This window comes from Corylus avellana, chromosome 8 (genome assembly GCF_965113065.1).
Source record: "Corylus avellana chromosome 8, dhCorAvel1.hap1.2, whole genome shotgun sequence".
In the NCBI taxonomy this organism is placed as follows: domain Eukaryota; kingdom Viridiplantae; phylum Streptophyta; class Magnoliopsida; order Fagales; family Betulaceae; genus Corylus; species Corylus avellana.
In genome coordinates, this window is record NC_142497.1 from 4,331,289 (window position 1) to 4,353,809 (window position 22,521).

At 37.8% G+C, this 22,521-nt stretch overlaps 1 protein-coding gene and 1 pseudogene across 4 annotated transcripts; both read right to left on the reverse strand.

The window, feature by feature from the left end:
* Nucleotides 1-993: 993 nt before the first annotated feature.
* LOC132164346 (protein GL2-INTERACTING REPRESSOR 1 pseudogene) lies at nucleotides 994-1,964 on the reverse strand (annotated as a pseudogene). 2 transcript variants are annotated; one of them, XR_015913008.1, is made up of 2 exons: nucleotides 1,753-1,964; nucleotides 994-1,646 (listed from the first exon to the last, which is right to left on the reverse strand). The product of XR_015913008.1 is annotated as a protein GL2-INTERACTING REPRESSOR 1 pseudogene, transcript variant X2 (transcript). The 2 variants fall into 2 exon arrangements; XR_009438369.2 differs by having other exon boundaries at nucleotides 994-1,650.
* A 5,530-nt stretch (nucleotides 1,965-7,494) lies between these two features.
* On the reverse strand, nucleotides 7,495-21,262 carry LOC132163289 (peptidyl-prolyl cis-trans isomerase G). Of its 2 annotated transcripts, none has more exons than XM_059573517.2 (3): nucleotides 21,042-21,262; nucleotides 20,104-20,205; nucleotides 7,495-7,905 (listed from the first exon to the last, which is right to left on the reverse strand). In XM_059573517.2, exons 1-3 carry the CDS (start codon nucleotides 21,072-21,074, stop codon nucleotides 7,738-7,740), a joined length of 303 nt encoding a protein of 100 aa, XP_059429500.1. In that variant the 5' UTR covers nucleotides 21,075-21,262; the 3' UTR covers nucleotides 7,495-7,737. The 2 variants fall into 2 exon arrangements, with proteins under 2 accessions (XP_059429500.1, XP_088375156.1); XM_088519030.1 differs by having other exon boundaries at nucleotides 20,104-20,286; nucleotides 21,042-21,259.
* Nucleotides 21,263-22,521: the final 1,259 nt, after the last annotated feature.

Sequence of the window (22,521 nt, forward strand, 5' to 3'; positions counted from 1 at the left end):
ACATTCATTCAATCAATCGCAGTGGCCCCAAAACCACATAATCGGCTATTCAAACGCCCGTAGAACGTACTATAATATATATAGTCAATATATATATATATATATATAATCGAACCTAATATCACTACTTCATATTTTGACACAACAGGTCACATGAACTCTTAACGGTTTTATGAAACCGGAGAAAAAGAAAAAAAAAACATGTCAAGGCTATATATATATATATATATATATATATATATGTGTGTGTGTAAGAAATGCTTTTTTATTCTATTTTAATTTTTTATTTTGACGTATCTCCATTAAATTAACATACTTCATCTACTATTAGGGTTCGTTTGGACCCTCGAGATGCTCCGGGAGTGGTGCGACCACCTTCGGTGGATTTGGGGGCCACCTTCGTTGCCATCGACGGTGGTGCGACCACCTCCAGGACCTACAACGGTTGGCCGGCCACCCCTGCAATTCTAAGTTTTTTAATTTGAGTTTTTTTTTTTTTTTTTTTTTTTGAAGGGTGGAGTTTTTGATAATTTAGTTCAGCTCTAGTTAGAATACATATTTTGTTTTTTGTTTTTTTTTTCATCTTAATTAATTATAATGAAGCATGCTAACTCAAAAAAATGAAGGCGAGATAGACCGAAAAATGCAAAAAAAAAAAAAAAAAAAAAAATTTCTTTATATATACATATATAAAGCTTAATTTAGCTTTTAAAAAATTATGTTTAAAAAAAAAAAGACCATTTTGTCTAGGATTTGAAATCCCAGATATTTTTACATTTTCAAATTGTACTTTTTTAAAAAATGCATTTCTAAATGATAAATGGGTTAACAACCTCTTGACGTCATGGCCACTAGAAGCATCTTTCTAGAAGTTGCACTACCCAGAATAATAAGAATACAAAGACTCAAAGAGCAAACAATATTCTTTCTTTAAATATAGGGAAGAAAATATAAGATTCTGTCTCGCTGCAGACAAGATGAGGAAATTAAAGAAAAATGAAAATTCACAATCTAGTTTTATATATGAAAACGTATATTAATTAATCCTACAAAGTTGTGCGAACCCAAAATCATTTCTTCTGTTTATTTCCTTCATCTGAAAGGCCACCAAAATTCCCAAAAGAACAACAACATTAGAGAGAGAGGGAGAGAGAGAGAGAGAGTGAAAAGAGGCTAGGCAAAGGCCAAATGATCAAGCAAGCTAGCATCGAGAATTAATTAAGCAGTTCCTCAATCCTCCATGAAGAACAAAGAGTAGTCCTCGATCAGTTCCTTGTCTTGTTGGTGTTTGTGTTTTCTTCTTTGAGGAAATCCAGCAGGACGGTGCTCTTGCATTTCGGGCATTTTGGATCTACGTGGGATAACATGACGTACATGAGGCATCGAGGACAACCTACGAGCATCATCGATTGGACTTCCAGGTGGTTTCTGGGGGAGTACACTGTCGACTCCTCAGGCTCCGATGAAACGCATGAGCCCTCAACCGACATATCCGATGAAGAAGAAGAAGTCGAAACATTTGGCGACTCAACCGGTGTGTTTACCCTTGGTGGTGACAAGTTGAGCTCCAATCCCAGTTTTGGACTATCCTCCCTCCGGCTCATGTTTGAAAAAAACACAACCTTAAATTTGCGTAATATTTTAACCTGTCTAGAGCAATCAAAGTGTTAGCAAATCTGCTTTGGGATACTTTGTTGTATTCTTAATTAATTTTTTTGTTAATATATAGTCTAAAAAAAAAAAAAGATTTACCTTGTATATAAGTTGAAGGAAATTAAACTGCCGTTCAAATGGAGAAACAGAGAGTCGGCGGGGCAACAGTAGGAAGATTTGCTAAGGACTCTGAGAACATATACCTATCCCACCGTCGACGAAGGTTTGGCATTCTCGTTGATGTTGGAGTACTTCTAATACCATTAAATAGTGAACTTGAGAGAGAGAGAGAGAGAGAGAGAGAGAAAAGAGATCTTTCAACTCTTTTAATTATGGGTAGGAATGGAAGGTGAGCAGAAACTAGTTGGAGAGAGAGAGAGAGAGAGAGAGAGAGAGAAAACATCAGGTAAGATCGAATTGGATTGACTTGGAAAAGAGAAGTCGTGGTACTGATGGATGATTGTAAATGTACTTATTAACTGAGGATGAAAAATGCCAAGTCCTTGTGAAAGAAACATGTTAAAGTGCCACTTGTTATATATTTCATCAATATATGACTCCCACTTGTTTTGTATATGTGCCCAACTGATCATTGATCAACAAGATAAATGAAAACATGTTTATCTTTTCTTTTCTTTTTTTCTTTTTCTTTTTCTCTTATTTTGGTTTTACATTTTCTTGTCAAAAAATAACTAAGCTCAAAATTGGTGAAGGTCCAGCACAGGTTTAGGGTTATTTTTTCAGAAGTGGGTACGCGAAATAGTCTTGTTTTACCAATTGATTTGGGCTTGGAAGGCTAAATAATCATTTATTATATAAATTTGAATATTGACTTTTATATTTATGACTAATTAATTAGCTATTTGAATAGAAAACTCAGCCAAGCTTGAAGTTATGTTTATGGTTGATGTGATCCAAACTTTAGGAAGCAATATTTGACTACATATTCTTCAAGCTGGAAACTAGTACAAGCAACAAACCAAGACCACATTTTTTTTTGTAAATATCTATCTTGTCATTAAGAAGTTCCGATTGTTTCCCTAATTTAGTATATAGGCATATATATGTATGTATATGCCCGACAAATGTTTTTTTTTTTAATTTATTTTTTATTTTTATGTATTTTTGTTTTAATACAAAAAATGTTAAGTGCTCTCTTGATGTTTTTTTAATGTCCTCTTAATAAGAGCAATTTTATTTTTAATAAAATAATATTCACGCAGGACTAAGAGAACACTATAAGAATACTAGAAGAGTACCTAGAATTGCCCTATATTTTGACCATTTTCAATTTTTATATTTTTCACCACTCGGGTTTTAGATTTTAAATGATTTTCTCTTCATAATATTTTTATGCTTAATATTTGATAATAAATTTCTTCACAATCCTCTCTACCAATAAACGAATCAGACAGTGAAAGATCATAGTCTACAAGAAAATTCAAGCTTTCAAGCCGCGCCGGCCATGCCATGTAGGAGCCGTCAAAGGCACAGTTTAATTAGCGTGCAACTTAATTAGGGCCGGCGCGGCTATTTACGTACGTGGCCAAATTGAACATGATAATGATCTCTATTTTTCCATTTAAAATTTTTTTTAAAAAAAATAATTAAATGTAGTTGCTGTAATTAAAGAAGATTTAATAGGGGAAGAGGAAATAGAGATTAATAGGTAACTGTAGCCAGATAGATTCTAAATGTGGGATGAATGGACGTGGTTGTGTGTGACCAGTATTACATTGATGAAATATTACTACGTAACACCCTCTTATTAATGCATTAGGAGATTTTCAGCCAACTTATTAATGCATTAGGAGATAGCTTTCATGCTTGTTTTATGGTAATCATGCCTCATCAACCTCAACTGCTGGCCTGAAGGCTGATAAATTATCAGTGATAATGTAGCAATAAGGTGCATATATGACATTATTTATGCTATATCCAACGCTGATGTTAATGTTTCATATTGGTGGCAATATGCTATCCTCAAGGAACACTAGATACCATGTTGCCGAAAAATTAGCTGATTTCCAAATTATAATATATAGCTGTTAGAAGTGAATGCAAACGAACGTTTGCATGTTGGGGAAGACTATATTGATTAACTATAATCTGACTACCAATTATATTAAACGGGTCAGATCCCGACTTTTAATTGGATTTGTGTCAGATTCACATTTTATTTGTTAGGTTCAAATTGTGTTGAGACATATAATATAAGATTGTATAGATCTATCCTGAGTTGATCAATTTAATTAAACATATTAAATCTCTTAATTTTAACTACTAATTTTATGTTAAATTCGTATAAAATATTTATAAATCATATAAAAAATATATTAACCTGGTGCCATGATATTTCTAATTTAATATAAACACATCTATGCTCTCTTGGCAATTGTGTGAAGAACACAACCCCCGAAGCTTGTTTCCGTACCGTACGTGCTGCTGTTTCCTTAAACCAGTTCTAATTTAATGTAAACTAATCAATGCTCTCTTGGTAATTGTGAGAAGAACACAACCCCCAGAGCTTGTTTCCGTACCGTATGTGCTGCCCTTTCCTTAAACCAGTTACAGTGATAAGGCCATCAAAGAGATCGATGAGCGATTTGGGGAAGGGAAAAGGGTTTGTTATTTTGAGGATTTTTTTTTAAAAAAAATTTATTAATAAAATTTTCATTCAAAGCACAAACAAAACTTCCATACATACCAACAAGAAAGCTAGAACTAGTTCTTTACATTAAACAATGAAACAACCCCACCCCGATCAAACAATTATAAATGGTCTCCTACAAAAAAGTCACAAGCTAAAAAAAAAATACCACTACCCATCAAAAAAAAAAAAAAGAGCTTCATTACTCATTTTGATCCAAGATACTTAAAGGAATGCTTCAATTTTCACAAATCTTGACATTTTTAACAGTATTCTTGAACTTTCCTTTGCTTTTTCCCATGATTCTTGTACTAATCTGCCAACAAATAAGATGTAATATTTGCTCCTTAGAATTCACTATATTGCAAAATTTAATACTATTTCGGTTCTTTCATATGTGATAACCAATTGCCCCAAGAATCATATATGACCCTAAAGTATTTTGAGGTTCATCTTGTCATCGAGGAGGAGAAGGTTGGCGTCGACAACAATGTCAGAGTTTCTGCTATCACCGATCAATGCTGAAAATTTGCAGCCTTCTTTCTGATAATGCGTGAAGGAGATCTTGTAAAGGCTTTGATGTGATTATAATTATGTGATATTATTTGATATTGTTTGGGGTCGTGTTAGAGTCCAATAAGGAGTGTATTTCCGTAGATTTTATAGTCCAAACAATAATTAAATTCCTTCTTTATTAGAGTCGTCCAATTAGGTTTATTATGTAATCAATAATATATTATTTTTTTATTTAAAGAGAAATTATCAATAACAAAGTATGAGTTGATTATTGTTTTAGAAACAATTGATTGTGTTTTTTAGGGCAAAGCTCTCTCGAAGTAGTTATTGAAGATCATGGCTCTCTCTAAGTAGCCGATTTATCATCACCTATGTTTTGTTATTGGTTGGTTCGCATCAGGCTTTTCCAATATGGATTTCACAAAGAACATTAACCCCTCCATAGTCTATTAATACAATTAAACATAGAAATTGGTTTGAAAATCCATTGAAAAATACTTAATACTTCAAATTTTTTTTTTTTTTTTGAGTAAAAAAATACTAATACTTTTCAATATAAAGCAAACAATATAGAAAATAGTTTCAGCATAATTTTCGGAGTGTCAACCAAATATATAGTTGAATATTAATAGTTTCTTTTCTTTCCAACTGACAAACTTTTCTTGTTGAAGTAGTACGTCATAAGTTCTAAAAGGACACGAACTTCATACGACCTACCAAGTTGGTTATTTAATTTGAAAGTCCCATTGCGCTTCAAACTAACAACCAAGCCACACTTAAATTGTTATATATTCGCTTAGAAAATAAAAATAAATAAATAAACTGGTTATATATATATTTGAAGGTATATGGTGTATAAAATTTAATAATAATCTTAAGGAGGTTGAGGAAAGAGTTGAAAATGAGAGATTAAGGCGATTCGGCCTATAGCCTACATCTACACATTAAAGTCTTATAAGTTACATATTTTTTTCATTGATAAATGATATTTAGTAAATTTTCATGACTGCTATATAACTATGATGATGTAGCAATGAAAATTAGCCAGCAGTGTCCTAATCGGGTTTCTGCGAGGTCCCAACCGGATCTTGGTGGTGTCCCAATCGGGTCTCTGTGGGGTCCCAATTGAGTCACAGCGGCGTTTCGATTTAGTCCCCATTACGTCATAATCGGGTCCCAGCGGTGTCCTAGTGAGGTCCCGATCAGGCCCCACGGTGCTCTAATCAGGTCCCGACGGTATCTTGGTCGAGTCTCAACAATCCCGGTCGGGCCTCGACAATGTTCTAACCGGGCCCTAATAGTGTTGTAACCGAGTTCCAACGGTGTCTTGATCAGGTCTCAGCGGGGTCCTGGTTAGAGCCCGACGGTATTCTAACCAAGTCCCAATGGTGTCTTGGTCAGGTCCCGGCGGGGTTCCGGGTTGGGTCCTAGCAGAATTCTAGGTTGGGTTCCGTTTGGGTCTCGATCGAGTTTCAGTGGGGTCTCGCCAGTGTCCCAGTTGGTCCTAGCGGGGTCCCGGCAACGTCTTGGCTAAGTTTATAGATTTGAGAATAAAATGTTCAAACTCAGAAAATGATTTAATGTTTTCAAAAATTGAAACTATTTTTCGAGAATTAAAAAGGCTTTTTCGATTAAACTGAAAATATTTTTTATTAACTATTATTTTCTATCGCACTAAACACCCAAAAATACAAAATCGTTTTACACTGAAACATACTAAACCTAATCTTACTCACTAAGAAATCAATATCCAAAAATACAAAATCATTTTACACTGAAACATACTAAACCTAATCTTACTCACTAAGAAATCAATATAAAGCAAAGAATTTTACCATCCACCAAGCTAATTAATATAGGACTTCTTTTTTCGGTGGTTCACGTGGAGTAGCGGATGATGAAATAAAAGTTGCATAAAAAAGGGCACGATTCCATCGATTGATCACCCTGGTTGCAGTTCTCTTTTCGTGCAACCATTAATTGCATAGGTTGAAGTTCGTTACCAATGCAAATGATTTTTTTTTTTTTTCCACTCCAGTAATTAATAGCAATAAAGTCTTGTTTGCATCCCTGCCATTCTCTTCAGAAAAATAGTTTTGAGAGGAAGAGGGAGCAGATCTGCTCTCCCCTTTCCCTCCCCGCACCTATTCTTCCCTTTTTTATTTTTTATTTTTATTTATTTTATTTTATTTTATTTTTTATTTCTTAATATTTGTAGGTGTTCTCCGATCAGATTAGGAACTTCAACATTTCCACTATGCGTCTGCCCATCTTCCATCAAATTGTGCTGTTCATTTCCTTCCCGGCTGCTGTCGCTGAATAAGAGGTTATTATTTCTTATGGCCTAAATAATTAGGTATGAGAGGTTATTTCTTACGGCCGGTTTAAATAAATTTTGTTAGGAAATTTAGTTACCCATGTCTTAAATACAGTCTGCTCGGAACAGATCTACTATTTAACTGTATTTGTACATAAGTTAGCGAAAGATTGATGTCATAAATAACACATGATTGTAAAAATTTTTGTTTGTATGTATGACTTTGTAACCTCACAACATGTTGCTATGATTTTTATAAAGCTTTATGCTTTGTGCTGTAAAAGCTTTTTGCTCTGCTCTATAAAAGTTTTATGCTCATAATCTTTACTAAATGAAATCCTCATATTTCCCTTTAAAAAAAAAGAAAAAAGTGTCGTTTGTATCCCCTATAGCTTGCTCCAATAAATGCACTTACATAATAGTTTAAGTTGCCATCTGGCTCAAATTTTCTACCCAATTTTATAATAATTACAAAGATACTAATCAGAGAGACACCAATGAAAGGTGAAGCTTAAATACAAACGCTCATGGAAGAAAGAGTGGGTTATACAATTGGGGCATATACTGTAAATGTCAACAGGAAGTTGGTTTGTCCCACAGCCTAGTTTTCCCGGATCTGGTGTCGTTCAAGCTCAATCACATGTTCAGTCAGAGGGCTTTCATTGCCGTTTGTAGTTTCATTATCTTGTCTGCACTGCTGCAATTGTTGTCGGAGACTCCGCACAAGTTCATTGAGTCTATGAATGTTCTTCTCTTGTGATAAAATGATCTGCACCAAGAAGCGAAAGACATACATCAGAAACGAATTTATCAAAGCTGAATAAAGATTTACATGAAATTGAAGCTCCATTTGTAAAGGAGTAAGAAAATGGTGACAGACAAATCAGGGAGTACATTGAAATGAGCAACAAGAATGTTTTTGCCAATCTTTTTTCTCTTTTCTTTTTCCTTTCTACCCAAAAAAAAAAAGGTTCAAACATTAACAAACAACTTTCCCCACAAAAAAACTCAATACTCATTTCACTTTTATGTTAAACAAAACATTTTTTCAACCAAAAAAAAAAAAAAAAAAACCCTCCTAAAAAGGGTATCAAGCACCAGTAGTATAATTATTGTAAAGTGCCCACCCCATCAGAACCTGTAACCCTACCTCCCCCATTGCACGCAAAAGAATACAAAGCTCTCCAGCTAAGGAAAACCCCAGAATGGACCACTCTTGCAAAGTAACTTGTACCTCCAAACAGAAAAAACTGCAAACTCTGCTGTACAAAACACAAACAACCAAAACAAAGAACCAAACTCCAAGGAGGAGCAGGAACCAACAGGAACCCAACAAGCTTAAAACCACACCTACTGCTGAATACTCAGGGAAATACCCCAATTATCACAAAGCTTAACATTTGCATATGTGAGTGCTAAACTCCGAAATATTTCCCGAGGTCTTTACCCATAAGCTGAGTGCTAAACTCCGAAACATATGTGATGTAAAAACTGTTCTTAAATCACAACTGATTGCCAAACTTGAGGTTGTTTCTGAGCTTCCAAAGAGCCAATCTACACAGGACGCTAAAAAGGCTTTTGCCTTTCCAATTCTTCACCCCTTCTAGAATAATATCACCCCAATCAACAACACAGGAGCTTAAGCCACATTTTTCCAAAACTTCTCTCCAGATCCTTTTGCTCAACCCACATTCAAAAAATAAATGGTCCCTACATTCAATAATGCACCTACAAAAGAAAATTTTCACAACATCTAGCACACCCGTTTCAAGGACCTATCACCTGTAGAAATGGTCCCTACATTCATTAATGCTCCTACAAAAGAAACATTTCACAACATCTAGCACACCCATTTCAAGGACCAATCACATGTAGAAAGACAATCCCTTATTGCCAACCATGAGAAGGAGGAATGCCGAGGAATAGCATAGGAGAACCAAATCAAATTCACCCAATCAACCTTAAGCATTTTTGCCTCAATAGCCTCCCTCCAAAGTATCTTTACAAGAAAACTTCAAATTCTGAGAAGGAATCAACAGAGGAAGAAAACCGAGGTTTGAGATGAGTCTATCAACAATAGTATGATAATTGGCCCAAAATTGTCAATAGTTGTCATTGTACTGGGATAAGCCACATTTCACATAAGCCTGGCCAATTTTCGTAAGTACCCTGAACTAAACAAGCCTCGCCAATGCATTCTTTTCTCCAAAACTATATGCATCGATAACTTCTTTAATGTACCTGTATGATAATTCCCAAGAACTACCTACCCAAACACAATGCTTGAAAATAAAACAAATTGACTGCCAAAATAAGGTTATTTGGAAAAAACTGGCTCATGACTTATCAAATATGGGACTATAAAAAACCTTTAAGTCCACATCCCATGGACCCCAAGAACTAACAACTAAAAAAAAAAAATTATAAAACAACAAATGTTATGATAATTATAAGAATTAATTAATAGATTTAATGAGAAGGCAATAAAGCTTCTTATACTTAATTCTTCTTTGAATGTTAGAAATGTTTACCAGTTATGCAAAATTGACAACATATGCAGTCTTGTAGAGAAATTTTATCCTCCAGATTTTACTGAATGAGAAAAAGTTTAATTAAAATTTCAAGTGCAACACTACAATATTGTAGGTTAATTAATTAAGTCCTCGAGATTTACAAAACTTTTTCACAATTTCTGAGTTATATCAAGCATTGGTGAAAACCTGCAAATCAAAAGTTTATTATTTGATTGATAAAATGATTCACCTAGTCTTGACTCTTCTGACTTCAACCACAATTATTGAGCAGGCGTTTTTAGCTAAACACATTGTCAATGCAAGACTTCAAAATAAAGTGGAGGATGACTTTCTTGGGAGATTATCTGGTTGTCTACATTGAGAAGGAAATTTGTTGAAAGGTTTACCAAGGATATGATAATTGGTGACTTTTATTTGTTAAAGGAGCATCGTGTTCAGTTAACATAAGTAATGTTACTATTATCTCTCTCTCTCTCTCTCTTTGTTTTTTAACATGTGAACTTAAAGTTTAAGAATATGTGTTTTTGAGATATATATTGATGAATAATAATAATATTATCGATAGAAAAGGGCAAAGCCCTTGTACACCAAGAGTATACAAGAGAGCTGAACACTCTAAAAACTACTACAATCTAAAAGACAAATCCAATCTACAAGATTCTCTAGGTCAATAATAGGAACATTTACAATAATCCAATCAAAAAGAGACTTCAAAAAGGAGGAAAAAAAAGCACATTGAACTCACTATCCTCAAAGAGACACGGATTCCCTTCTCTCCAAATGCTCCACATTAAGAGAGAAAGAATAACTTTTCAGATTGCCTCTTTAGGGTGTCCCCGCCCTTGAAATTTCAAACAATAAAGTATCTCTAGGATGTTACTAGGCATCAAATAAGGAACCCCAAATATGTTAAGAACCAAGTGCCAGAGATCAGTCGTATACTCGCGGTGGATTTTTGAGTCATATTATAATTTTTGGCCATGAATAGTACTACATAAAGCATGTTTTTTAATAACTTGAAGATTTAGTCATAAATCAATTGTTACAAAATGCATTTTTTTAGATTTTATTTTAGAATTATATTCGGCTCCCCTTGATAAACATCCCGATTTCGTCCCTGATGATGAACATTTAATAACATGCATATTCTATAGCCATAAGTGAAATATTGTATCATCACCACCTTAGCCTCGCCAAAACTATTTGGGGTGATTATGCAATTATCAAACAAAGCGCAATTTGAGTAAAACTCCCATCAAATCCTTCTGAGTGCAAAACTGAACCACTAGGGAAAGGATTATCTCCAGCAGCACATCCGAAATGATCCACCGGTTAATATCAATTAACCACTTCAACATCATAGGAGCCTCAGTACAGAGAGAATTGGACATAACAGTACTTACGATTTTTATATCCATTACTGTTTTCTAGGACACTCTTAGGCAATACTATAAGCAGGCTATCAAAGAATTGTTATGCAAAACTTTCATGCCCACGACACAAAATTTATCAAAATCAAGCCATCAAATAATTGGAGTTTTCCAAATTTCATGCAAATTTTAACCCCCTAAACAGGCAGGATTTCTTGCAGATTCACCACTAAAATGTTTCCCCCAAGCTAGGGTTACATTCCATTGGCTCCACCAACACTACTCAAACCCACACTGATTCTCTTGTGCTTCAAGTAACTCCAAAACTACTAAAATCCACTAGGCCAACTACTTTTACCAAGATTTAATTTCTCACTGAGAGAATAACAAAACTGCAATACTAGAACAAAATACAGAAAACGGGCATGGTGGCTGATAAGACTGAAATCACTGGTTAGGTTCTATAAATCACTGCAGGGCAAGCGCCACTGCATGAAAAAGGGGAAGACTCAGGGAACACTGAAAGGGAAAATATCAAAATAAAAATAAAGTCAAATAATGCTCAATTAAAATTTGATAAGTTCCCTACATTAATTTCTTACAATTCTTTATGCAGGTCACTCTTTAAACATGCTTCTGATATAGATAATTACCCAATATCCATTGAGCCAGCCTAGGTTGAGAATGCAGGCCTAGAAGCCTACGGTTTTGGCAGGGGTTGTCTAGCCCAAGTCACAAGCCCTAATTGGGCCATAAGAGCTAACATGCCAGTTGCTTAGATAATAACTGGGGATATAAAGAAAAGGGTAACTGCTCCACGATTTCATCCTAACTGTCCTATTATTCTTGGTGGGGAACCTGGTAACATTCTTAGCCTGCCAATAAGCATGTAATCTGGCATGACACCTACTAACGACCACAGCTTGCCAGCGAGCAAGGAATTTAGTGCCATGTTTGGCCAAAGTCGTACCCTATCAACAAGTGACACTTAGCCAAGGGCATACTTCACTAGAGGACACAGATTCCTGGCCAGGGTCTTACCCTATCAACAGATGACACTTGGCCAAGGTCATACCCATTTGCAGACACTCTACATAAGGGGAGGACATGCAACCAATTCAGGTACATTCACCGTACTATAGGCATGGCAATTCCTCTAGCTCTCAATCTTTGCGCAACTGACCTCGCTAACTTAAGCACCAAAGATTTCCCCCATTGGCACCCTTGGCAAGTTTATGACCGTCATTATCCTCTCTTGCAAGTGTCTGTTGTCCAAGATTGATTGTGCAATCAACTGCATCACCAAATGATTTTAAATCTACCTTTCCATGAACCTCGCAATAGCCATAAGTAATTGATGCAGGGATTTAAACCTCTACTTTGTGCAGGATAAAGGGCATCAACTATTTAGTCATCTCTCTCTCTCTCTCTCTCTCTCTCTATATATATATATATATATAGAAAGGGCCTCTCACTAGACGACAAAAGAAAAAAGCTCTCTTCTCTCTCTTCTTTTCCTTATCGGAGGAGGTGTTGAGGAGTGGTTTTCTAGTCCAAGGTGGGCGGCCGGTGGTGGCTAGATGGGTTTATCAAGGAAATGGTCGATAGAATCCAAGGATTTTGAGATGTTGGTGAGGGATAGGGAAGCTGGCTTAGTGATTCAGGAGAGAAGCAAAGGGTTTGTGAGGTCAGTGAAGTTGGGTAGCAATGAAGCAGTGTGGCTTTTACATATCTTTGAGGAACTGATTGCAGTGAAGGACTCACGGGTCTTTCATGATCATTCTAAACCGGGCTATCCTCAATTATTAGCCCAAAAGTGTTTCAATAGGTATGGAAGCTTTTTGGTGACCGAGGAATGTGATGGGAGGAAGAGACGCAGGTTAGTTATGGTGCCGAAAGGGAAGAATCAGAAAGGTTGGAGTAAGCTTGAGTCCGAACTTCAGATTGCCATTAGATTTCTCCAACCTTTTTTGGTAGCTTCAGAAAAGGGTGACGTGAAGAAGAGGAGTTTTTCTGAGGTACTACAGGCCACAGTCCGGCCATTTGAGGACCTCTTCCTACCGTCGACAGAACCCATTGCAAGGGTTCCTAAGTGGCTGTCGGGGGGAAAAGCTGAGCAACGTTGAGCCACAGATGATGAAGAACACCGTGATTTCAGCCCCTGTTTCAGGTCCAACAGCAATACTCAAACGTCCGGTGGTTTTACCTCCGGCGAATGCTAAGGCAAAGGAGTCGATTGAGGGGGGGCTGCATGGAAGACTCAGAGAAGCAGCAATATGTCAAAAACTTTCCGGCAATTGCATCGCCGATGCAATCTGTCCCTCCGGTAAACATTTTTCGGTGACCTCTAGTTTGTTGGGTAGTGGCCCTTTGTCTCATGCAACGATGGCTGCGCAAGGACGTGAGGTACCTGGTGGGAAGAATATTTCTAACAATGGACACGTGGAACTTGGAGGTCTCAAATGCGCCAATTTAAGGAATTCTCTGGAAAAGCTACAGTTGGAGATTAGTGTTTGCCTGCAACGTTTGTCCATGGGTAAATGTGGGTTTTGTGCTAACGGGCTTACGGGCTTTAGGCCAAAGCCAGGCAACCATACTCAATTGGAGCAAGGCAATGCTTAGCCCAATCTATCACTGGGCAAGACCCAGCTGGTGGGAGATAGGATTAAGAGAAAGTCCAAACATAAGAAGAACAAAAGGCCAGTAAAGGTGAGAAATTTCCAAGTGGGTTGGATGACTAACAAGAAGGGCGATCCAGGAGTGTCGTCTTCCACCGTTGGGCATCAAGGCACGATGGGTCAGTTGCCGGTAAGTCTGTCGGCGAGGTCTGAGCGGGGAGTTCTGGGAAAGGCACCATCTAATGTCTCTTTGGGGCTGACCGGCATGGTGGATGGTGTTTTACACCGGGGTCTGCGGCAGATGGCGCCGACGAGGAGGGACATAGACGCAGAGGGGGAGTTGGGTGACGGCAGAGGCGCCGATTCTCCAGAGGTGATGAGTACAGGAGCTCCGGCAGGCCAGGATCATCGGGTATTGGCGGCGAAGGATGGCTCTGGAATTCCTGTAGTCCAGGCTGGTTGGATTTTGGCAGCGGGGACTGGATCTGAACTTCCGGCAGTCTTCGTTTCCTGGGAGTTGTTGCCTAGGCCGGGGCTTCTATCCAATTCTAAGTCACTGGGAGTCTGCGAGCTAGGAACAGAAAAAGGGGAATTATTTTCTTCTGGGGCAGGGCTAGTAATTGGGTTGTTAGGAGGAATGGTAGGTTTGGAGGAGGAATGTTTGGAGGCTCCTTTGGAAGCCCGGAATGATGCGGAAGGGAAAATACTCATAATAGCTTGGAGACATATAATTCTCCACGCTTCGAGGAGAAATTTGCTCCACTCAAAGAGAGCACTGTGGTAGGATTGGAATTGGAAATATTTGAAGGAGAGGATCACATTCCGCTGATGAGCTGTCCAACTGCGGGGCTTAGGAAGAAAAAGGGGACTCAGGCCATCGACAGGGTCTTGAAACTTGTCGAGGAATTTAGTCACTTCGTGGGTATTTCGTGTGATGAGTATGAAGGAAAGCTTTTAGAGCTGTTTGCGACCATCATCGCAGAGAATGAAGGGAAGGGAGAGGGTGTGGTTTCAAATGTGGGAAAGAAAGGCTCAAGGGAACTCAATAATCTTGTAAGTTCTATTAATTACGATGGCATTAAATGTCGGGCTAGGGCTAAAGGAAGGGCACATAAAGATCATCCATGAAGCCAAGGATTATTTCTTGGAACATGAGAGGGTTAAATGAGGGTAATAAGTGTTTGAGGGTGAGAAATATGCATAGACAATGGAAGGCGGACATTGTGTGCCTTCAAGAGACGAAAATTGAGTATATTTCTAATAGTTTTGTGAGAAACTTGTGGGGATGTGTTTATGCAGATTGGTGCTCCATTGCAGCAAGAGGAGCTTCGGGTGGTATTTTGTTGATGTGGGATAGAAGGGTGGTCACAAAGATTGAGGTTTGTGTGGGAGAGTTTGTCGCATCCTGTTCTTTTAAGAATGTGGAGGATGATTTTGTTTGGGATTTCGCGAGGGTCTATGGTCCGAATTTTGACTACATCAGACATCTTCTATGGGAGGAACTGGCTGGTCTCATCAGTTGGTGGGATGTGCCATGGTGTATCAGTGGTGACTTCAATGTTACGCACTTTCCTAGTGAAAGGGCAGGGGAGCACGTCTCACTCGTGCAATGACAGATTTTTCGGATTTCATATCTGAACAAGGGCTTATGGATCTCCCCTTGGCTGGAGGGACGTTTTTTTGGTCTAATTCCTACTCGCGGTCTAGGATCGATCGCTTCTTAGTCTCTCCAGAATGGGAAATCAAATATCCGGGCATAATACAGAAGAGATGGCTTAGATTGTGTTCAGATCATTTTCCCATCTTGCTTGATTGTGACGGAATGGTTCGGGGTAAGAGGCCTTTTAAATTTGAGAATATGTTGTTGAAAGCGGAAGGGTTTGTGGATAGGGTACGGGCTTGGTGGTCGTCTTATAACTTTTCTGGCTCCTCGAGTTTTATCTTGGCCAAAAAGCTTAAGGCGTTAAAGGAGGACATTAAACGATGGAATGAGCTTGAATTTGGCCATGTGAGTGCGAGGTGCATAGAGAAAGCGGAAGAGCTGAAGGCCATGAATAGATTGGAGGAAGAAAGAGATCTAGATGAACAAGAGAAGGAACGGAAAAGGGTGATTATTAGGGAGTTGGAGATTACTCTTTTACAAAAGGAAATCAATTGGAGACAAAAATCCAGAATTCGGTGGATCATGGAGGGTGACAAGTGCACTAAGTTCTTTCATCAGATTGCCAACTCAAATCACAGATGCAATTTCATTGATTCCATACCCATTAATGGATCTCTTTTTTCTAACCAAGACATCATCAAGGACCATGCGGTTAAATATTATGAGTCTTTGTTCTCTGAACATTGCAATTGGAGACCTAGGGTGGATAATCTTGCGTTTGATGTGTTGGATGACGAGGCTAATCAGCTAGAAGTTCCTTTCGAGGAAAGGGAGGTTTTGGAGGTGGTTAAAGGTATGGAAAGAGATAAGGCTCCAGGCCCCGATGGTTTCTCTATGGCTTTCTTCCAAGATTGTTGGGAGGTGATTAAGGAAGACATTATGGAGGTCTTTTCAGACTTTTACACGCATGGTAAGTTTGAAAAAAGCCTTAATGCTACTTTCATTTCTCTTATTCCAATGGTGCCGGGGGCCTCAGATTCAAGGAGTTTCGTCCTATTAGCCTCATAAGCGGAACTTACAAGATCATTGCTAAAGTTCTTGCTAATAGGATGAGGAGGGTCGTGGATAGGGTGATATCAGAGCCTCAGAATGCATTCGTTAAGGGTAGACAAATTACGGATTCGGTTCTTATAGCAAGTGAATGTTTGGATAGCCGGATCAACTCTGGGGAACCGGGGCTGCTTTGTAAAGTGGATATGGAAAAGGCTTATGATCATATAGATTGGAAGTTTCTATTATATCTTCTCAGGAGGTGTGGGTTCAGCGAGAAATGGTGCTCTTGGATTGAGCGTTGTATCTCGACTGCTCGCTTTTCTGTGTTGATCAATGGTACTCCATCCGGTTTCTTCCAAAGCTCTCGAGGGGTGAGGCAAGGGGAATCCCTTGTCTCCATTCCTGTTTGTCATAATTATGGAGGCGTTTAATAGGATGATTGTTGCTGCCATCGAGAATGGTTTTATCTCGGGCTTCTCAGTGGGAGCTAATTTGTCTAAGAGGGTCACCATTTCGCATCTCTTATTTGCAGATGATACATTGGTTTTTTGTGGGGCAAATCTTGATCAAATTCGCTCCATTAAAGCATTACTTATTTGTTTTGAAGCTGTTTCTGGTCTGAAGGTGAACATGGCTAAATCAGCTTTGGTCCCGGTAGGTGAGGTGGTTAACGTGGGAGAATTGGCTGGGGTTTTGGGCTGCAGTATAGATTCCCTGCCTTTGAAGTATTTGGGGCTCCCTTTGGGTGCTAGTTTCAAGGCCAAAACCATTTGGATGATACTTTGGAAAAGGTTGAACGTAGGTTGGCTAGTTGGAAAAGATTGTATCTCTCCAAGGGCGGAAGGGTCACTCTAATCAAAAGCACGCTCTCTAATCTCCCTACTTATTTATTGTCCTTATTTCCTTTACCTGCTTCTATGGCCAAGCGGATAGAGAAGTTCCAGCGTGATTTTCTTTGGGGTGGTCTAAACGAAGAGTTCAAGTTTCACTTGGTTAATTGGGACAAGGTATGCTCTCCTATCTCGAAAGGTGGTTTAGGGATCAGGAAGTTGAAAGTATTCAACCAAGCCTTACTAGGGAAGTGGTTGTGGCGTTACGCGCATGAGAGAGAGGCGTGGTTGAGAGTTGTTGTGGATGCCAAGTTTGGCTCCAAGTGGGGTGGATGGTATTCTGTTGACACTCCCGAGCCTCATGGGATGGGTCTTTGGAGGCATATTAGTAGAGGGTGGTGATAGTTTTCTGAACATATTAAGTTCGATCCAGGAGATGGGTCTAAAATCAGATTTTGGGATGATGTTTGGTGCGGAGAAATGATTCTTAAGGAAGCTTTCCCAGGCCTATACAACATAGCCAATGCAAAAGAAGCATCCATTGCTGACAACTTGTAGCTTATGGGTGGAACTCTTCAATGGAATGTTAGTTTCTTTCGGTCGATCCAGGATTGGGAATTGGAAGTGCTAGCCTCATTCTATACTAATATTCTCACAGAATGAGTAGGGGAGGGGAGGACAAAATTTGGTGGATTCCGTCCAGAGAAGGGAAGTTTGATGTTAGATTCTTCTACAATACCCTGGTATGCAAAGAGGAGAGCCCTTTTCCTTGGAAGAGTATTTGGCGCACCAACGCACCTTCGAGAGTGGCTTTCTTCACTTGGACGGCAGTGTTAGGGAAGATCCTTACCATTGATAATCTCAGGAAAATGAATCTTATCGTGATCAATAGATGTTGCTTGTGCAAAATTGATGAGGAGACTATTGATCATCTTTTCTTTCATTGTGAGATTGCTCGTTCCTTATGGCATGCCATCTTCAGCAGATTTGGTTTGTTTTGGGTTATGCCTAGCAAGGTGGCTGGTTTGTTTGCTTGTTGGTGGTCGGGAGGTCACTCTAGGAGTGCCGTTGTTTGGAAAATGGTTCCTTTATGCATTGTGTGGTGTTTATGGTTAGAAAGGAACGAGAGATGCTTTGAGGATTCTGAAAGATCTTTGGAGGAACTCACGGCTTTCTTTTTCTATACGCTTTACACTTGGACAGCTGCTTGGCTCGCTCCCGTAGTGATTAGCTATCTTGATTTCGTTCTTTTCTCTTCTTCTAGTTAGACGTTTCCCTTGTATACTCCATGTGTACTAGGATTGCGCTTATCTGCGCTTTTTGATATATAAATATTACATATCAAAAAATATATATATAACTGATATTATACAACAATGCATATGGTGATACCTCTAGAAGTTACTAATTCATTCTAATTGCAGTCAATGAGAAGTGTCAAGTTGAAGGACTACTTCCGTCTAACAACATCCAAAAATGGAAATAACACGAGCAGACTTAATTCTATCAATAGAAAGCTCTTGTTGCTCAAAAGTCCATCTATTTCTCTCCGCCTTATATTCAACAAGACACAAAAGGGCACCACATTCCAAAATCAATTCCAGAATGAAATGGGTTTCCTTCACCGCCATCAAAGCAAAGCAAGCATTAACTTCGGGATAATCCGTCTCCAACCAAAAACGACATAGTTAAAAGCCCATAACTCCAAAACAATTGAGAAGTTAAGAAAGAAACGATCTACAGTCTCTCCATTTCACTTACACATACAACACCTATCAGCAAGTTATTACAATTTTTAGGAAAATACAGGCCACAATATAGAAGATTCTATTTTTAGGGAAGGGGACTGTAAATCCTTTTTCCTTTATTTTTTTAGTCTTGGAAATTAACAAGTCAAAAAGCTGAGGATTCTGTAGAGGCAATTGTTCAGAAATATTGTTAAGTTTATATACTGTTAACACTGTCAGTATTATCATGATGTGTGTGTGTGTGTGTGTGTGTGTGTATATATATATATATATATAGAGAGAGAGAGAGAGTGAGAGAGAGAGAGAGAGAAAGAGAGAGAGAGAGAGGAAAGAACCAAAAAAGCAACAATAAGGTTTTCTGTTTTAGGTCCTAACCCCCTTTTCCCGCTTGATGTGATACTAAACATTTTTTTTCCTTCATTCAAATCCACTGTACTTTCTAGTCTTAAAGAAAGGCTAGTTCTGTAAGTTTTAAATGGATTTGTTAATTGAATAAAGAATTACATTTAAAGAGCAAAAGGCCACTTGCATCCAGCTATGCAAACACATTGTACCCATTACACAGTTGCATTATGTTCCTTAAAACCATATAAACCACCCCAAGTATCTTCAGGACATTATTTATTTACGTTCTTGAGGTCCAACTGCATCAATATGTCATTGACAAAGAAACTTACAATGTCAAACTTGTAACTTCATTTTGAATGATTGCATACAAGCAAAAGCCCTTTTTTCTGGGGGGGGTGGTGTTTAGTTTTGGGTACACAAAATAGGGCTGTCTCAAATATATGCGAATTTAAAAAAATAAAAGAATTTATTTCTTTACTGTCTCATAGTACCCTTAAATTTGAAACCAACCTTTCAAGGCCCAACTACGGACATTTCAGAAAATAAACTCTCCTTTGGGGCAGTGAAAGTACTGATTAAAAGCCAAATCAAAAGCTTAATTACTCAAATAGGAGATGCAGACTTTGCAACTTTGACGAAGTAACCAAATTCAAAAAAGAAGTATGCTGCAGTTCTAAGATATAGCAACCAGCACACTAATGATCATGTAGCACATATGCAGGCATACGTTTGAAAGCATTGCAACTGACTACTAATCCACATTTGAGATACAGAAGTTCACAAGACCAACATCTTCACTCACTAACCAAATCAGCAAAAAGTTCACGAGGCATGTATAACAGAAAATGAGAAAGGCTTTTTACCTTCTCTTTTACAGCTTCTTCCCTCTTTGAAATTTGGTGCTGCTTCTGTGAGATGCTCGGAGTTGGGTCAAGGTCAATCACAAGTTGTTGTTTCCACTCAAACTGAGAAGTGATTATGAGCATAATTAACAGAAAAACGAGCAGCATGGGTCTTGACATCATTACAAGCAGCTCTCACAAAACCTGTTCAACATTTATAAAGTACAATAAAAAAATCAATGTATCACACTCGCCATTCAATCACATCTTGCATAACAAAAATCTCAATTTGGAAACAAAGAAAGCCATCCTATATTGTTCTAATTCCATAAGCTCAATTAAACCTCATAGCCACATGGAGAACCCTTTAGAAGTTGTGAATGTCCAACAATGAACTCCTCAAGATTAGAAATTCTAAATCTAATTCTAGTCCTTCAGTTTCTTAGCAAAAAAGGTTAAACGTTAACATGAAATGCAGCCAAAAAAGAGAACAATAAAATTCAAATTTTCATAAGACATAGGTGCAGCGAAATTCGAAATAGTTAAATTCAACGAATTTAGTTCCATGACCTAAAGTATCTCTCACAATATATTGCACGGAGATTGAACTACACTCAAGAAACAAACACACAACCAAACCAAACAAATAAGTAATAAGTAATTAGAATGAAAGCAAAGCAATTCAACCCTAAAACCCATAAAAGAAAAAACAGAATTTCCATCCCGCTTTGGGTTGTAAGCTCAACTACATCGAAATAGTTAAAATTAAGCTCAACAAAATTGATTGCCTTTTTTCTTTTCCCTTTTTGGATTAGAGGAAAACCCATAAAATTAGCTCAGCGAAGATTCAAAAACTAATTTCATTTCTCTTCCAGAATGCTCTGAGCGACCAAACAGAACACAAACTCATGATCAACGAGCAACAAAAATGTAAAATCAAAACCACGCTAGAAACTCACAGATCGGTGTTGGCAAGAAAATCCTAAACACATGATCGGCTTTCTCTTCGAACTTGTTCTCCGAGTTGTAGATGTCGCAGGTTTTTTTCCGTCTTTTTCCGCCTCAAGGAAAGCATTGAGATGTAAGAAGTAGACTCCCAAGGAGTTAAAAGATGTTGGGTTCCTTGAAGGTTTACTTAGGGGGTTTTAATTTTGTGCGCTAATTTGGAAATTGGAAGCTTAAGTTAATGTTGAACTTGAAGGCAGTGCATATTATTCTTCGATCATGTTTGGAGTTCATAAAGTAACTGAAAAGTTAAAACAAAAAGTAAAAAAATAGTCGATTTGATAAAAAAGAAGTTTTAATATATTAAACTAAAATTAAGAGTCTTATCTTTTAATTCATTTCAATGTTTTATGGGTTTTTTATTTTTTGTTAATTTGTGTGATTTACCTGAATTTTCAGGCATTTTTTGAAAGTGTTTTTATCATGTTATTGCTCTCTATGAAATGAAAAGTGAAAAGTGAAAAGTGAAAATAATAATAATAATAATAAAAGCTTTGAGCTATATTTTCATCAAGTTATTGCTTTCTATATTGTAAAATAACTTTGAGCTAAAAATTATCTTTTAATTTTATGAAAAATAAGCATATAAACAAAAGTGAATAAAAAGGCATTTGGGAGCAAAATTCTCTGTGATTACTGCTATTCCAATTTCCGGTATGGTGAACTCAAGGGCAAATCGAAGATTCTCTCTTATTTGCTTTCCTTTGATCCTGTAAACAAGAACACACGTCAAGAGGATGCACTGGGTGATGGCCGGCGATTCCTCCTCTGATGCTTAAGTTAGTGTTTGTGTAAACTTAGCATAAAGCTTAGTATGACATTCGGTGTGTGTGTCTGTCTCTTCAAAAATGAGGTTTTTTATAGTTGATCATGTTGGTGCAGCTATGATGACCGGGCGAAGAATCTGAGATATGGGCGTAACGGCTAGAGGAGATAATATTCGTATTCCCTATCCATTATAGTTTATATGAAACTGTTATTGCAATTAATAAGATTTTGAGAATGGCGCATAATCGTTGAGAGTTCTTCAAGGGCAAAGTGTAATCGTTTTGAGGATCTTGACACATGTGAGCTGTCCATATAGTCGGAGCGCGGTTTGACTGTAATGGACATATCTGGTCATTAAGTATAGAAGATTCGGTCCAGTGTATTCTCGGATTTGAGCAAGTGGCCCAGGCATTCAGGAGACGACGCCATATCTATGGACTTCCTATTGGACCGCACCCCCAAAGTCCACATGAGCGTATTGGGTTTCCAGGGGACGCCGAATCCTTGGCCCATGGGTCTTAGTGGTGTATTTATGTGTAACAATTACCATGATAACATGTCACACTTTTAATAGGTAGCATTTTTCAAGTGTTTTAATGCCTAAAATTGACTCAAATTACATGATTTGAGAATTTACAATTTTAAAGAAAATGTAAAAGATTCTTA

Excerpts from the sequence above, each read along its gene's own strand:
- LOC132163289 (XM_088519030.1), bottom strand. The coding sequence starts at position 20,265 with ATGATGTCAAGACCCATGCTGCTCGTTTTTCTGTTAATTATGCTCATA. Across the intron at positions 7,906-20,103 it reads AAGAAGCTGTAAAAGAGAAG|ATCATTTTATCACAAGAGAA; the intron begins GTAAAAAGCCTT and ends TTCTTGGTGCAG.